The 16,451-nt window shown below is 39.8% G+C and overlaps 1 protein-coding gene across 6 annotated transcripts in view; it reads left to right on the forward strand.

Moving 5' to 3' along the window:
• The window catches only part of Nrg1 (neuregulin 1), a 192,368-nt gene extending 176,396 nt beyond the window's left edge, over positions 1-15,972 (forward strand). For 2 of the 6 annotated variants that reach the window (XM_055593337.1, XM_055593335.1), the window contains 6 exons: positions 3,093-3,116; positions 7,601-7,703; positions 9,157-9,283; positions 11,410-11,540; positions 12,330-12,536; positions 15,137-15,972. In XM_055593337.1, coding sequence (XP_055449312.1) covers positions 3,093-3,116; positions 7,601-7,703; positions 9,157-9,283; positions 11,410-11,540; positions 12,330-12,536; positions 15,137-15,791 — 1,247 coding nt within the window. In that variant the 3' untranslated portion in view covers positions 15,792-15,972. Of the gene's footprint in view, positions 1-3,092; positions 3,117-7,600; positions 7,704-9,156; positions 9,284-11,409; positions 11,541-12,329; positions 12,537-14,626; positions 14,769-15,136 lie in introns of all 6 variants that reach the window. The other 4 variants (XM_055593338.1, XM_055593336.1, XM_055593339.1 and 1 more) reach the window with 3 other exon arrangements.
• Positions 15,973-16,451: the final 479 nt, after the last annotated feature.

The following is a 16,451-nucleotide window of genomic DNA, read 5'->3' on the forward strand; positions in this document are numbered from 1 at the left end:
TGTGTGTGTGTGTGTGTGTGTGTGTGTGTGTGTGTGTGTGTGTGTGTCTGCTATTCTTCACATGGAAACTGGGGAATAAGCAAAAGGGTTCAGTAACAATGCAGGTTGTGAAAAAAAAAAGCACCTACATTTGTAAAGGTAAGTCTGAAATTAAAGTCACAACACTAAATTCATCATTTTTAGAATTGGCCTTAGTAGACCACTTTAGAAAAGTCCAGAGATACAGAAAATCACACCTGCATGTCTTAGAGATTATTTGCATAAACAATCCCAAAGATGTTAAAAATAACACCCTGAATGCTGTGAAAATTGGACAGAAACCATAACTGCAATGCCTATATAATTTTGATGAAAGAAAGTTATTTTATTGCTCTTCTCTCTACTGCAGCTGAAAATTTAAATTAACCTCCAGGTTAATCAGTTTTCGTCAAGCAATTATAAAATCCTAACACAAAGGATTAGCAAGTCAATATTTAATAGTTTCTGGAGACTCTTAGATTTAAATTAATTTTTTATATTGCTATGGTCCTGGCAGGAAATCACATGTAGAAAAGGAAACTCAATTGTTTACAGTAACCTTTGTGTTCGTGAATTATTAATTGAATTTGAAGAACATAGTGGCTAGCCAGAAGTTCAGTAGACCCACGTGCGACATAATAAGCTAACACCAGCTTTAGATTAAATAGAGCACATAGAAAGAATTTCTTTACATAATGAACAGTTAGTCTGCATATCCTGCTTCTTTTGTTGGATGTAAAGAGATGGAGCTACCAACAGTAAAAATAAGTGAGAGCATCTTTGCTCTGGCTCTAGGATGATGGATGCATGTGTCCTCTGCTTGTTTCCTTGTTAGTGCTCACAGCCAAAAGAGATTCCCATTTTAAGTACCAATTTCCCATTGAATTATTCAAAATGGGAGCTGCCTGATATGAATGACTTCCCTTGAAATGACATTATAGTTAGGCTCCCAGGCTTTCCTATAAAGCCGTAAATGCAGTAATGTGTATGCATGGGCATGCTACTAATTTCATTGAAGACTTAAGCAAGCTTTCTACACAACTACTACAAATCATTAGGAGTGTTCACAAAGGCATGGAATCATTCTTCAGAAAGGATTTTTTTTTTATAGATTTGTCTTGATTTTAACCCTTAAATTATAAGTAACTTTTAGGAGGAAAAGGCAAGAGACAGAGAAGCCTCTAAAAAGACTATTGCACCATAGCATTGTTTAAAAAAAAAAATGAGGAAGTTTGTTGTCAGTTTCCTTTAAAACTGAAGTTTTTCACACTGATGCTTCAAAGTTTATATGAAAAAGCAAATGGGAAAAATATGTCAGTCTGACAAACTGCACAGAGGCAAAGGACTTCATTTGTATTTGAATAGATTATATTATTATGAATATCTTCTACAACTGAATTAACCCTAAGGCTTCTGGCTCTTAATTAATGAAAAATTCAGATTACTTGTAGGATTATACTAGACCCACATCAGAAGTCTTTATAGGTCATGCCTCCCATTTTTGTGATATATATTTTATTTGGGAAGCATCGTTTCTTCAAGTGGCTACGAAATCTTCAAGTCTATTGTTTTGTTAGATTTTAGGAGCATTCAGAATTTCCCTGCATAAAATTACTCAGTGTAACCCTGAGTGCACTGACTGTCCTGAAAGATACCTCCAGATATGTCTGTTCCCCAGAACACTAAATCCTCTGATTTAGTCACAATGGTTCATTCCATAGGGTCTCCAGTCAGCCTGTATGTCATGAATTTGCTCAGTAAGAGATAAATTTGACCAAAGTTACTCAACAGGTAAGTGGGAGCGGCAGGATCTGAGCCAGGATGAGCTTTCCACTTGTTTCATCTCTTTAAGGACTACTTTTTCCATGCCCTGACGTATATTTTTAAAAGCTACATCCCTCCATCAGAAACGACAAGCTTTAGAGCTCTCTCGTTGTATTTATTAGTGGACATCCCTGGTATGTCCGAAATCCGTTAAGAAAAAATATATATACGGATTTCAGTTTCTGATCCTTCCCTCCCTTCATCCTCTCTATATTGTACTCATAAAGGGAAAGCCTAAGCTGCCACCTGATGAAACTTGACTATCAGTTATTGTTCCAAGAAGGAAAAGTATCCCTCCTGGAGAGTTTCTTCTTTGCCTCTTCATTTTAACCTGTGCAGGCTTTGTAGAGAGCTTAGGGGATGCTGGGCATGAGATCGCACTGTTCAATCCTCTTCCCTAGATGGGGTGGAGATTTCGCTGGCACCTGTGCCCACTGGAGCTCAGCACTGGGGAGAGCTGGTCAAATTACCTGTAACAAATAGTTTGAAAAGGTAGTAAATTAAAGTGACGTGAAAGGACCCAGAAACTCTATTTCCACCTACACACTTGATTTTTTTTTTTTTTGCAACTTAAAAACAAAAAAAAAACCCAAACAAACAAACAAACAAAATACGCTGAGGTTTCAAGTTGCCCAATACTACACAGAAATTATATGAAGAACTGGGAACAAGCTTTCTCCTATTTCTGGGTAGAGGTTTTTGTATGTAGTGAAGGAAGTGGAACATTAAGTAATGGAGGTTCAACTTTAAAACTAATACTAAAGTATAACCACCTACCAGCAAGGAAAAGTAAATCCAATATGATAAAAATTACAAGCCAAATTACCGTTTTCTTGGCTTCTACTCCTGTCTCTGCTACTAGCTGCCTTTAGTTTAAAATAAATAAATAAAAACAACAATGAAAACCCCCTTAGAACTTCATTACAAATGCTTTTTTCTGGTTATGAAAACCTTCTGATCTTGAATGATGGGTCGAGGATGGTTTAGCTCCTAACCTCCCTCTGTAGACGCTTTGAAAGGTTACTAAGCCCCTGGCTGGTGCTTTCATGCCTCACTGGTGGGCTTGGGCATTCCTGAGCATGCTTCCTTAACACTCACAGCCTGTCCTGTTCAGTGTGCACGCATGGAGAGCTGTCGTAGTCATGTGTAATTGGTTTTGGAGTGCGGTGTATTGCTCTTTTCTGAAACTTTTTTCCTTTCTTTTTTTCTTTTTTTTTTTTTTTTATTTTGTCAACTTTCTGCATTGGCAGAGCATCTTGGGATTGAATTTATGGGTATGGACCAATCATCATTCCTTTTAGCCTGCAGATTGTAGAGCCTCTGAACTGAACTTTTTTGCCCTTCCTGCTCTTACTTTCAGTTCCTAACTAATTTCCTTTTTCTTTAGAAGGGATCATACAGCTATAACATTGGTTTCTCTGCTTTCGATCTATGACTAGTTTGTGGAAATATTATGGAATGCAGCAGGTTTTAAATTTCCAAGCCTAACTCCACTTAGAGATTAAAATCTCCCTCCTGCTGCAACTTGTCATAGACCCCACATTGTGTGACTCATTCATTGGACCATGCTGTTACTTAAAAGCTGGGGTAAGTTGGAGTGGTGCATAGGCTACAGGAGAAACCAAACCAGAGACCAGAGAACAAAAAGTTTTAAATACATTCACATAAAAGATAGCTTGATGGGGGTTTCACATACAACATAAAATTCATCTCTTTAACATGGTACCATAGAAGTATATTACATCACAATAGTCTTATATCCAAGGAGTTGAATCGCTCAGATTTCTTGAAGATACTCAAGTATGACTCCAGTCAACTTCATTTGTTTATAAGCAGGGAAATAAAAAGCAGTTGATATTATTATAGGTGGGCATTCCAGTGCTGATGGAATCATCACCAAGGTTAACATTACTCAGATAAGCCATCATATAAGAAAGTGTCACAAAAAAAAATTAAAAGCTCCCAAAGGCAAATGAAATGTAGGTATATTCCAAAAGATCCTTCATTCTAAAGGCAAGAAAGAAAGAAAATGGCTGGTCTTGGAGAGAGAGCGGGAGATTGCTACCTTCCCTGATCGCCAGGCTCTTTATGAACCTTACCTAACATCCTAGAACAGGGTCTTATGTCAACAGAAGCATGTCCTGATTAAAAATTTTCTCCTATTGCAACTAGCTTGGCGACATGCAGCAAGGGCATCCCACAGCTTGTTTCCTTTTGACTGAAAACATCATCTACTCAGAAACCTAACCGATGACACATGAGATAGTAGGCAGCTCTCCCAGTACAAGGGGAGAAGCTTAACTGCCATCTCTCCAAGAAAATAAAAACTTAAAAAGAAAAGCATTTATCTGATAGGTAAAAAAAAAAGCTCATATTTATGTGGATGGGCTTTTTTTTGGTATTAAAAAAAAAAATCCCAAGCTTGAAGAACACAAGGAAGTCATTGACATTACTCTTGGAGATTCTTCCTTCCTCATAGGAAGGATCCCTCTTTTGGAAATCTCACAGTACTAGCCTTTCCTTCAGAAAGCCAATAGCCAAACCCTCAGAATTACCTTTATCACTAGCATAATTTCCCCACTCGGAGCTTTTACAGCCTGACTATAGAATCTACTATTTCTAATTCTAGTGGAGTCATATAGTTCAGCTATGTAACTGCTCCCTCAGCTATTCCCACAGTTCATAAGAGCCATGTGCTGTCATTCACACATCTCCAAGGCTTCCCAGAGTGGAAAGCCAGTCCATTATATCCTGAAATAACTCCTGACCTTAAGGGTCATTTAAAAACAAGAGAGCAAGAAGGACTCTGTCTTTTCTCCTGGACACATCAGAATGAGAATGTGTTTGATGTGACTCACCATGGTCCATCCAGCCAAATCAGAGAGACTTGGAGCATTTCCACTCAAGGAGACAGGCCAGACCTCTGGGCTGATTTTTAGTACTTGCTTTGATTTGCTCTTGCCCTGTGGATACAGTCATGCTAGAAAAAAAAAAATAGTAATTAAAAAAAAAATACATGAGAAGAAGAATAGGCTAAAGGAACATGCTGTTTGTCAAAGATTTTTTTTTTCCTTTAACATTCATATTGTAGAGTTGACCTGATGCAGCAAAATCATGAAAAAAAATCAAGAAGAAATTTAGGCAAGAAAATTGTAATTTGCGCTGATGTGAACACAGAATTTAATCCCTGTGATTGTGTTCCCTGCCTTAAGCTGGCTTCCATGAGCTGTTCTGTCCTTTACTGAACTCTCTAGGCCCTGAAATAATTGCTTTACTGACAAGCAGTAAGAATGGGCTGATCACCAGATGTGAGCAGTTCACTGGTCCAGCTCAGTCTGTTCCTTCCTAGTCAAAAACTGCTGAAAGAGAACTTGTTACAGGAATCCCTGAGAGTCTGGGAGTCAACCCACAATGACCCCAATGTGAACGTCAGTCCTTCTGTATGTTCCCATTTTTTGAAGTTTGCAGGAACCGTTTTCTACCTCTTTCAAAGGTAAGCGTGTTAGGGTGTCAGTGAAAAGCTGCAACAAAGAGCCTTCCTTTTCCCTCGTTCATTTGTGAAACCAAACTCAGGATCTCATACATTCCAGGCAAGCATTCTGCCTCTCAGCTGCAGCCATGTCAAGTCTCACCAGTTTTAAAGAAAGAAGTACTTTAGACAGAAGGAGAACGCAGGCCCTGTCGTTTCTTCATGACAGCGTTAATGCTCCATTTTGTAATCAGCTTGTGCTATTGTGAAGGGAAGACGCCCTGGGAAGCAAGAGGAGTGAGCTAAGAGTGTGCTTCTTCAACAGACACTCTAAAAAACATTTAGGATACCGGGGAGGGAGGCTACAGGTCATTGTCTGTGGGTGAAGAATAGATATGAGCAATGAACTCATAAGCCCCCCTGTTCGTGCTAGTGTTAGACATCTGCAGGGCACACAGAAACACACAAACTCCATGACACCAACTGTATGTCTCCTGCATACTGTGGCACCGCAATGCACCAACTGCTTCGCTTTCTAATCATGGCTTCCATGTCACAGCTAGCCCAGGTTAGCAGTTATGCTGTATGGGACACCCCTTCCCCCTTTGTACCCACCTTTTCCTCCCCCCTCCCAAGCATCTCCTCCGTCTGGTTTTCATTGCTTTCTTTATTTTTTTTCCTCCCTTAACATCAGGCATGCTGTGCCAGGGACTCCAGATGGCTCCCTAACTTTTAACCTTGTTTTCCCCTTGTACTTGACTTTCTTGCTCTCTGTCATTCTTTCCATCTGTTTGTCCTCTTGGTTTGTTTTCCCTCTCCAACTCCAACCCTTTCTGTTTATTTTTGTATAATCTCTTCAGTGTTGTGGTCTTTTACCCACTGACTTCTATTCTCCTCTTAATGATCAGTGCTCTATTAATTTGATTTGACAATGCTCTTGACCTGTCAACTGGGACTTGATTATCATGGACTCGGCTTGTAGGAAAGGTTTCCACTCATGATAAGATCCTTTATTTGATAGAAATTAAAATTCACTTAATCATTTTTTTTAAGAAAACTTCCTGTGACCTGCCCTCTCTGAATGAAGAGAAAGGTACAGCTTCTGAAGTTGGAGACATTGATGTTGGTGCCTGGATAAGGACTCTCTGTTTGTTCAGTGTTCTCTAGTTCTTGCCCAATGGCAACAAGCCATTCACAATGTGCACTGGGTAAACTGTGAAGATCTTCCCATACATGCAACTTGATTATTGGGAGCTCAGCCGCTAAGTAATCAGCATTCCCAGAAACTCTGCAACTTTTGCTAACAACCCCACTCACCTTTGTATAAAACCAAGCCATCCTCCAAAGGCACTCATTGTCCATTAGAAAAGTTTCCACCAATTACAGACCTGCTGCATCGTGAGCAGAGTGGTACCTACAGTTCAGCGCTCAGAGCACACACCCCCTTAGAATATTCAAGTTGCCTGATATGGGAATATGTAACTTAGGCCAAAGTATACATCATTTGTGTTAATGATGGGCTTAATACAAATTGTTTCTCCAACTTCTACTAATAGAGTAACAACCATTTTCCTCCAAAGAGCAAACCTCCCATGTGACCCAACAGTGTCCTACTCACCACGTTGGGTTTCCTCTGGCACAGCTCCCTCTTCCCTCAACGCATACTGTTTCTTCTATTTCATTTACTTTAAACCGTGGGGCTGTTGCCTTAATTTACTTCCTAACTACAAGCCAAGTTCATGTTCGCAAATAGCTCTTACTTAAATGTTGTTAAATGTAGAAATTCTCTTTGTAAAGACCACTGGATGTGAGGTGATGACATAGAAACTTAAGGGAGGTGGAAAGAGGAATGGGGTGGAGGGTGGTGAATGGAGGAAGAATAGAGGTTCTCCCTGCTGTCAGTCTTAGCTCTTTTTATAAATACTGATTCCAGTTGTCTCTGCAAGAGAATTTTAATAAGATATTTAATAAAAGAATAACATTGGTACAGCTTTAATCAGTTATTTTGTAATGAATGTTTATGATGTTCTAGTTTAATATCATATAGAATTAAAGCTTGTAATTAGGAATCATAAAATATTTTTACTTTCAATGGCCCTAGCTAGCTTGCTATTTATACTCAAAGTATAGCACAGAACATACTGTACCTCAAGTGTGTAAACGTAAAAAATTATCAAGTGTTGACTGTCTTGCAGACAACGGTAATGTCATGAAGCATGCCAACTGTTCAGTTGTAAGCCCCTGTGATAGTAGATGACGTTAGTGACATTTGCTCTCACCCCTTTCCAGAAGCGGAAGAACTCTACCAGAAGAGAGTGCTGACAATTACTGGCATCTGTATCGCCCTGCTGGTGGTCGGCATCATGTGTGTGGTGGCCTACTGCAAAACCAAGTAAACATTCCCTCGACTCTGTCCACTTCCCTTACAGTAGAAGGAGCTTAGGCAGGCAAGGCTGTGCAGCACCAGGTCCCATGCCCAAGGCTTGGAGAGAAAAGGAGCTTAGGGACTTACGTCCTTAGGTTCCCAACTGAGTAATAGACTTTGTGGACCTTTGCCTGTTTGTGTGCAACTAAATAAATTTCTCAGTGCCCGGGGCTCTGTAAATGGATAAAGGCTCGGACAGACTGCTGTAGAATCAGAGTTCCACACAGTCACTGCATAGTAAGAGTGTAAATGTCAAAGGTATAACCGGGGATAAGTCTAATGAACCCAGAAACTTAAGAAAGAAGAGAAGCATTTGATGATATTTAAGAAACAGAATGTTTGCTTCTTTTTGAGAGTTAATATGATTCTATTGTGTTTCCAACATGTATGCTTTATAAATGTGCAGTGTAGAAAGGAATTTTTGTGGAAGGAGAAGCAAGCCAAATTTTCTTGAAAAAAGTTAAAGAGAAATTCTTAAAGATGTGTAGTTATTACACTTGGCCTTCTACACGTATCCGTGTTAGGACACACAATGGATGACAGCTGGGTTCCCTTGCATTTCTCTCAATTGAGGATTTCTTCAAGTCAAAATATAGTTCTCAATTAATAGAGTTTTGTTTGCTTTCTATCTGATGACATAATGTTCTTCTGGTCAAAACTAGTCATAGGAATGAATTGTTCTGAATGTTACATGAGAAAACAGTGGTAACATGCATTTTTACAACAAAATCTACAGCGTGGATTGTGTTTGCACAGCATTGCAAGATTCAACATGCTGTAAGGACTGAGTAACAGACACAAAGCTCCCACGGAATTGGTGTCATTAGTCTTATTAGATTCAAATTTAACTATTTACTGCCTCATCTGCAAAAAGCATTGCAAGTGTAAACTCTTGTTATAATGCCAAATGTAATGCCAAAATGTGGTGCCAAAATATTCCACTGATATGCAGGTAATATGCACACACAGTCACTGTGGCAAATGTACAAATAAAAAGCTGTTAATTTTCTTAAATCCTTAGGAAAATTTATAAATGGAATCAGCCTTATCAATTCCATAGTAAAAAAATTAGACTGATAGCTACCTCTATTTAGACAAAGATATAATGAGCAAGAATATTGAGAGTTTAGCCAAATTCTAACATATTTTCGTTTTTTATTCCTTTTTAAAATTCTTCATCAGTACAACAGCTACATTTCTATAAGAATTCCATCTACTATTAAAACCTACTTTCTAAGGAAATGTGATACTGCTAATTCGGAGATAGAGTTACACATACTTCCCTTTCCTCATTATCACCACCAGCTGACTGCCTCAAGTTACTCATTAGCATTAACAGAATAAAGATTTGGCTGTAGCAAAAATAAATAAACAAAAAGTAGTAATAGGCACAAACATATGCTTCTCTTGCCATATCCAGGAAACAGCGGCAAAAACTTCATGACCGGCTTCGGCAGAGCCTTCGATCAGAACGGAACAACATGGTGAACATAGCCAATGGGCCTCACCATCCAAACCCACAACCAGAGAACGTGCAGCTGGTGAATGTATGTTGACTGACCCACTGAAAACGCCAAGCATCTCTTTGCTGCTCAGGCACCCTGAAGTTGGTGTTTCTAATCTTAGGCTTTCACCTTCTGCCCTTTATCACAGGGGCTTCCAGAAATCCAAGGTTTTTGCCGGGGAAAAATAATGAAAGCTATTTTAAAATGGATCTTGTGTTATAGTAGCATAGTTTTCTTTTTTTACATTGTGTCATTTAGAACTTTGGGGTAATGTTTGGTTTATTTTGCAGAAAAGCTATAGCAAGAAGGAAAAACAGCATAAATGATAAATAATAAAACCAGAATCATAAGGAATACTCCAGTATACAACTGATTCATAGCAAATCAAGCAAAGGGCTTTGGAGTATTTTTATTAGGGACCCTTCATTGTACATGTGATTTTCTGATTCTGATTCCAAAAGAAGAAATTAGGGCATGAAAAGGTGGAAAACATCTCACCATTAAGGAACAAAGATAGGAGAATGTAAAACTTGTTTATTCCCCGGCTCCTTGTATGTGAGATCATGCCCTCTAGGTGGAATGCACTTAATTATTCAATTATTTTGTTCTTATTGTTCCATACACTTCGCTTCTAAATTTGACACTACTCTGTGAGACTGTTTGCATATCATCAACCTTTCACGTTAAGAGACCATGACCAGAGCTTTTCCCAAACCTCTTCGGTTCTGGAGTGTTGTTCTTTGTGTTCCAGCACAATCCCCATTCTTCCCTGGGAATGTGTAGCTTTCTTAATAGATAAAGTTGAAATCATTAATACCATTTTTCCATCTGGTAAGAGAAGGTCTGTCTTGGGCGGAGAAAATGGGTCATAGATTCAAGTCTGGAGCTGAGGGTTACTACCGTACCCCCAAGTCTCCTAACTTTTGGTAGAATGATGGAAGAACATTATACCAAGGGCTAATAGGGAGCTTTTGTTCTCCTCCCAATAGTGGGGTTATTTAGAATGCTCTCCAAGGCCAAGATTGGAGATGCTCTCCAAGTACCAACATTAACTATAACATTTAATGTATATTATATAATATAATGCATATATTATATATAATGTGATATAATCATATACAATATAATATGTAACAGCAACAGGACCATGACTGTTTGGATTGCAGTTGTAGCACAAATAACTCCTCTCAACCTTATTTCTTAATTATAAGAGGCCTAAAAATAATTCTTACTTTACTAAAATAGTTTGCATAAAGTATTTAGTCGAGCACACTTATTGAGTGCATAAGAATTGTTAAATAGCATATTCAATAGATCCACTGGGTTCAACACCTCTACTTGAATGGGAAGCAGGGCGTGGTGGCATATGCCTATAATCTCAGCACTTAGGGAGGCAGAGGTAGGTGGCTTTCTGCAAGTTCAAGGCCGGCCTGGTAAGGCTGCCCTGTCTGGAAGTAGATCCAGGAAGATCCAGAAGGGAGAATGTTCCTGTAAATAGAAAGAGCCAGCCTATAAAATTCAAGTTGTGCATTTAGGACCTTCCCTGAAGATCAGGTTTTTTAGAGTCCACATCTCAACAGACTCTAAAGGGCCCTAGTCTACTCATCACATATCTCCTTCTATTCCCTTTCTTGTGGCTTAGCTGATTTCACTTAGATTTATACAAATACAAATGGCGCTTACAATTTTATAACACAGCAGCTCGCTGTCAGCAGGCACTAATAGCTACCATGTTATGCTGACACATATTGACATATGACAATTTCATATGGCATTATGAACTTCAAAGAGAAGGGTCTAAAATACCAAAGTTCACATTTTTTTCTAGTGACTTGAAATTTGAAATAAGTCAGACTATGTGTACATTTTGCTGCACTCAGATATCAGTCTTCTTGACCTAGAAAAGTGGGCACAAAAATAATATCGGAATGAATATTTGTGACCTTTCTGTTCTCAGTAGGAAATGAGAGCAATGAAGTTGAGGTTTTAGGACCTATATTGTGCAAATATTGAGAAAGGGCTTTATTTACTCCATGTATCCATCCTCAAAGCCAGAATGGCCAGAAAAAAGTCTGCTATCTGGTCAGCTGAGAGAGAGAAGCTAGGGCATACGTGTGAGTGTATTTGACTTACATGAACTTTCAAGTTGTGTCTCTTTGTTTATTCAGCAATATGTATCTAAAAACGTCATCTCCAGTGAGCATGTTGTTGAAAGAGAAGTGGAGACATCCTTTTCCACCAGTCATTACACTTCCACAGCTCATCACTCCACAACTGTCACCCAGACTCCTAGTCACAGGTATGAGGGGAAAATGTTTCAGAGGGAAACATTTTCCTAAGAATAAATTCCTTTGTTACTTACCTTTTTGTACCAGTTCCTAACAAACAGCCAAGAAGACAGTTAAAAGCAGTATAATGTACTGACTTTGAACATTGATAGATTTTGGATATTAACTGTTTTTACATTGTAAGCCTAATAAGCCTAAGGTTTCCATTTAAAACAATAAAAAGTGGTTAATGATAATTACCTTGTAGGTTTGCTATTCCTCAGTGTAGAAATTGCATTGATTTGTGCTCAGCTACCCACTGAATTGCTACTCGCTGTGGGGGAAAAACATCTGTCTAAATTCCATGTGATACTTAGAAATTTGTTTCTAAAGCATAGACCGCCCTAGGAAATGCTCCCTGGAAATGGCTGCATAGCTGAGCACTCAGCTCTTAGATGCTCTGGTGATGTCAGGCTGGCTGTGCTCACTCTACCGCGTACAGCCGCAGACTCCAGACATAAAACACACAGCTTTGCCTTTGGTTAGCCCAAGACACTCAAGCACAGTGAGCCACATTAGTACTTGCTACATAGTGGCATTATATGAATATTTATGGATTGAATGAACAAATGATAAACTATGTGTTCCCAAATCCAATCTGAATCAAGATTCTTTTTACAGGAAAGATTTTTACATCAATTCTGGGCTACTGATGTATCAATGGCTTGAAATACTTGCTAGATTCACTTTTGTTCTTTGCCGTTTTTGCATATAATTAAGCCAATCTCTCTCACGGCCTCTTACATTTCCCTTCTACACAGCTGGAGTAATGGGCACACAGAAAGCATCATTTCAGAAAGCCACTCCGTGATCATGATGTCATCAGTAGAAAACAGTAGGCACAGCAGCCCAGCTGGGGGCCCACGAGGACGTCTTCATGGCCTGGGAGGCCCTCGCGAGTGTAACAGCTTCCTCAGGCATGCCAGAGAAACCCCTGACTCGTACCGAGACTCTCCTCATAGTGAAAGGTAAAACCTAAGTGCAAAGCTATGGTGAAGGAGACACTCACTCAGTGAGAGAATCCCATGAGCACCTGCAGTCTCACCTAAAGAAATGCATCCTTATATAAGGGGTGCCATGCTCCTAGTTGATGAAGCCATCCTCTTATTTGGCTAAACTCTTCTTCCTGAGCTTCAACCATCGTCCCAGTGGCTGAAAGGCAACCAACTCCTAAAGAGCAGGAGTAACATGATGTGCAAGGTACAACTGACTTGGAGTTCTCAGACCTGACCATAAGTTCAGACTCACTGGGGTCTTACTTTCTTCAGGTGTAACATTTTAAGGACCCTCATCTAATTCCGATTGGCCAGTTGTCCATCCTCTACCTCAATGGTTGATCTGCCCTTGTGTTCTCATGCACTAGTTGACCTACCTCTCGCCTCAGTTAAATCAAGTCAAGGGCTCTGTCATTGCTAATGGTCATGAGGAAACACCTCTTTATGTTCCACTGCCTTTGCATCCCTTTTATGAAATCCCAACAAGTGATGGATAAATAAAGGTCTTGTGTGATGAGCTTGCCAAATCTTATAGGTGAATGTCACAGCAGATATTGCCTCCAATATTACCATGTATTCGAGAATGTTTGTATTTCCTTTTGGGGGGGAAATCAAGTTTGTGTTGGAGAAGTAATGACAAAGGCAAAGTAAAGACTAGAAAAAAGCAAGCTGGAAGAAGGACTAAAAGGGAATATTGAACTCTTTATCCATTTCCACCTGTGCTAAAACAAAGCCATGGCCAGCTGACTTTTTAGCCCATCTGCAAGCCTTTACCTGTTGATTTTCCAATCCAGTTTATTTATTTTTTTCATTGTTATCTCAGTCTAGTCTCTTTCCATTGACTAATGGGTCAATATAATGCCAAATCCATAAGTATTTTTGCAGTTACATGGATGGATATAATTCCAAAGAACTTTTCAATTATGGACCTGAATGTACAGCAAAGAACCCATTGGGGGCTTTCCCCTTGTTCCCAAAGCAGCTTCAGAACAGGATAGAATTTATGAAGTTAATATGCTCTTTATAACACATCTGTGGAAGAGTATAGCCTAAAAATGACTTAGAGGATCAATCTCATATAATTATATTTTTTTCCTATTAAAGTCATCTCCCTTAAAACATGCAGAGAAAGTAGGGTGAAGTTTCTCTTCATTATCATGGCTTGTCTTTGAAGGTTCTGCCTGCTAAAGCAGGCATCCAGGCATCACCCACATACTACCTAGAATTACAAAACAGTCTTGAACTGAAAGAGCATGGGTTGTCGGGGGGAGGGGGTGGTGGTGGCATGAATCACTTGTATGTGTTGGATGAACTGTGCTTAGTATTTCTCAGTGTGTCTAATTTAAATACCCTCAAAAGGTATCTCCAGACTTGAGCCCCAAATGTTTCAAATTCTGAGACACTTTTTCCAATTTTAAACCTGGTGGGTCTCACTTGTATAGCACCATGAATCATGGGAAAGTGGGAGAATGAATAGACTTCCTCTTCCCTATATCCTGTGTCATCACAGGTCACATCAAATTAGACTGTGAATGTCAGTGTCAGGAAGAGTCATTCAGTGCTGTGTGCTGCTAGCACCATTATCAAAAGCTGAGGAATGTGACTGAGACTCAGCCCAGAGGAAAGGCCTTTCTGATCTAGGGAAGGCACAGTGCTGCAAAACGGGCACCCAGTGTCTGGACTGTAATGGTGGCATTTTCCAACATAGCATGGCATGAGCTACCCTTGTACAGCCAACCCTTGTGTATACCCAGAAGCTCGCTAGGTTACTTGTGAGGATCTTTGCAAGTATTCCTGGAAGAAAGCCAAAAGCTAATGAAGTGTTGGGGTTTGGATGAGAGACAGATGGGAGATTGGAGTCAGTGTACACTGTGGTGACATGAAACCATATTGTGGTTCCTCTCAGGCTTGCCTTTGGATGTACTGCACCCTGAAATGGACGGTTGCAAGTTGAATGTTGGCTAGTAGCATTTCATGAAAATTTCAATTTAAAAGCACACAAATGTATTACACTGTTGTCAGGAATAAATCTTTAAGTTGCTATGCTCTTTTTTTTTCATAAGACATAACCTTATAGCTGAGCTAAGGAGAAACAAGGCTTACAGATCCAAATGCATGCAGATCCAGCTGTCAGCAACTCATCTTAGATCCTCTTCCATTCCCCATTTGGGCTTCATTCTCTAAGACCCCTTGGCCTTTAGGAAGGTATAGTATTTAAGAATACTTCTTTCCCTTCTAAGTCCCCAAGCCTTGGTTGTTATAAACTGAGAGGTTCTTGGGAGCCCTCTTTTCTTGGCTCACGTGCTTTTGTGTACATTCATGATGAGACAGAAACTCTCAAAAGCTTTAATGAGCTAGATGATTTAGCCAATCTTTGCATGATTCCTCTAAGGAAACTCTTGGCTTTATAATGATAGGATCCAAGGGTGACAAACTCCTTAGTGTAAAACTTAAGTATTCAATGATGACTATTCTCTGACTATATCCCATAGTGAACTCTGTCCCCCACCCTTCCCTGATCCATGCCCTCTTAATTCCACCACACTCATGTGGGATATTCTGTGCTCATACAGGTATGTATCAGCCATGACCACCCCGGCTCGTATGTCACCTGTAGATTTCCACACGCCAAGCTCCCCTAAATCGCCCCCTTCGGAAATGTCTCCACCTGTGTCCAGCATGACGGTGTCCATGCCCTCCATGGCAGTCAGCCCATTTGTGGAAGAAGAGAGGCCTCTTCTTCTTGTGACACCACCAAGGCTACGGGAGAAGAAGTACGATCACCACTCCCAGCAACTCAACTCCTTTCATCACAACCCTGCACATCAGAGTACCAGCCTCCCCCCTAGCCCATTGAGGATAGTGGAGGATGAGGAGTATGAAACGACCCAGGAGTATGAGCCAGTTCAAGAGCCTCTTAAGAAACTCACCAACAGCCGGCGGGCCAAAAGAACCAAGCCCAATGGCCACATTGCCAATAGGTTGGAAATGGACAGCAACACAAGTTCTGTGAGCACTAACTCAGAGAGTGAAACAGAAGATGAAAGAGTCGGTGAAGACACACCTTTCCTGGGCATACAGAACCCCCTGGCAGCCAGTCTTGAGGCAGCCCCTGCCTTCCGTCTGGCTGATAGCAGGACTAACCCAGCAGGCCGCTTCTCCTCACAGGGAGAATTACAGGCCAGGTTGTCTAGTGTAATTGCAAACCAAGACCCTATTGCTGTATAAAACCTAAATAAACACATAGATTCACCTGTAAAACTTTATTTTATATAATAAAGTATTTCACCTTAAATTAAACAATTTATTTTATTTTAGCAGTTCTGCAAATAGAAAACAGGAAGAAAAAAACTTTTATAAATTAAATATATGTATGTAAAAATGTGTTATGTGCCATATGTAGCAATTTTTTACAATATTTCAAAAAAACGAGAAAGATATCAATGGTGCCTTTATGTTATGTTATGTCGAGAGCAAGTTTTATACAGTTACAGTGATTGCGTTTTCACAGTATTTCAGCAAAACCTCCCACATATTCAGTTTTTGCTGGCTTCTTGTGCATTGCATTATGATGTTGACTGGATGTATGATTTGCAAGGCTAGCAGCTGTCCCTCTCTTTGCTTCCAGTATCCCCCCCCCCCCAACCAGGACTGTCTTGAAATGGCACATCCATCCAAATACTCTTCTACTTTGTATGAAGTTTTCTTTGCTTTCCCAATATGAAACGAGTTCTCTCTACTCTGTCAGCCAAAGGTTTGCTTCATCGGGCTCTGAGATAATAGTAGACCCAACAGCATGCTACTATTACATATACCAGGAAACTGCGCTAAGTAATGTTAAATATTAGGAAGAAAGTAATACTGTGATTTTTAAAACAAACTATATTA

This window comes from Psammomys obesus, unplaced genomic scaffold (assembly GCF_907164565.1).
Source record: "Psammomys obesus unplaced genomic scaffold, mPsaObe1.curated_primary_1811, whole genome shotgun sequence".
Taxonomy (NCBI): domain Eukaryota; kingdom Metazoa; phylum Chordata; class Mammalia; order Rodentia; family Muridae; genus Psammomys; species Psammomys obesus.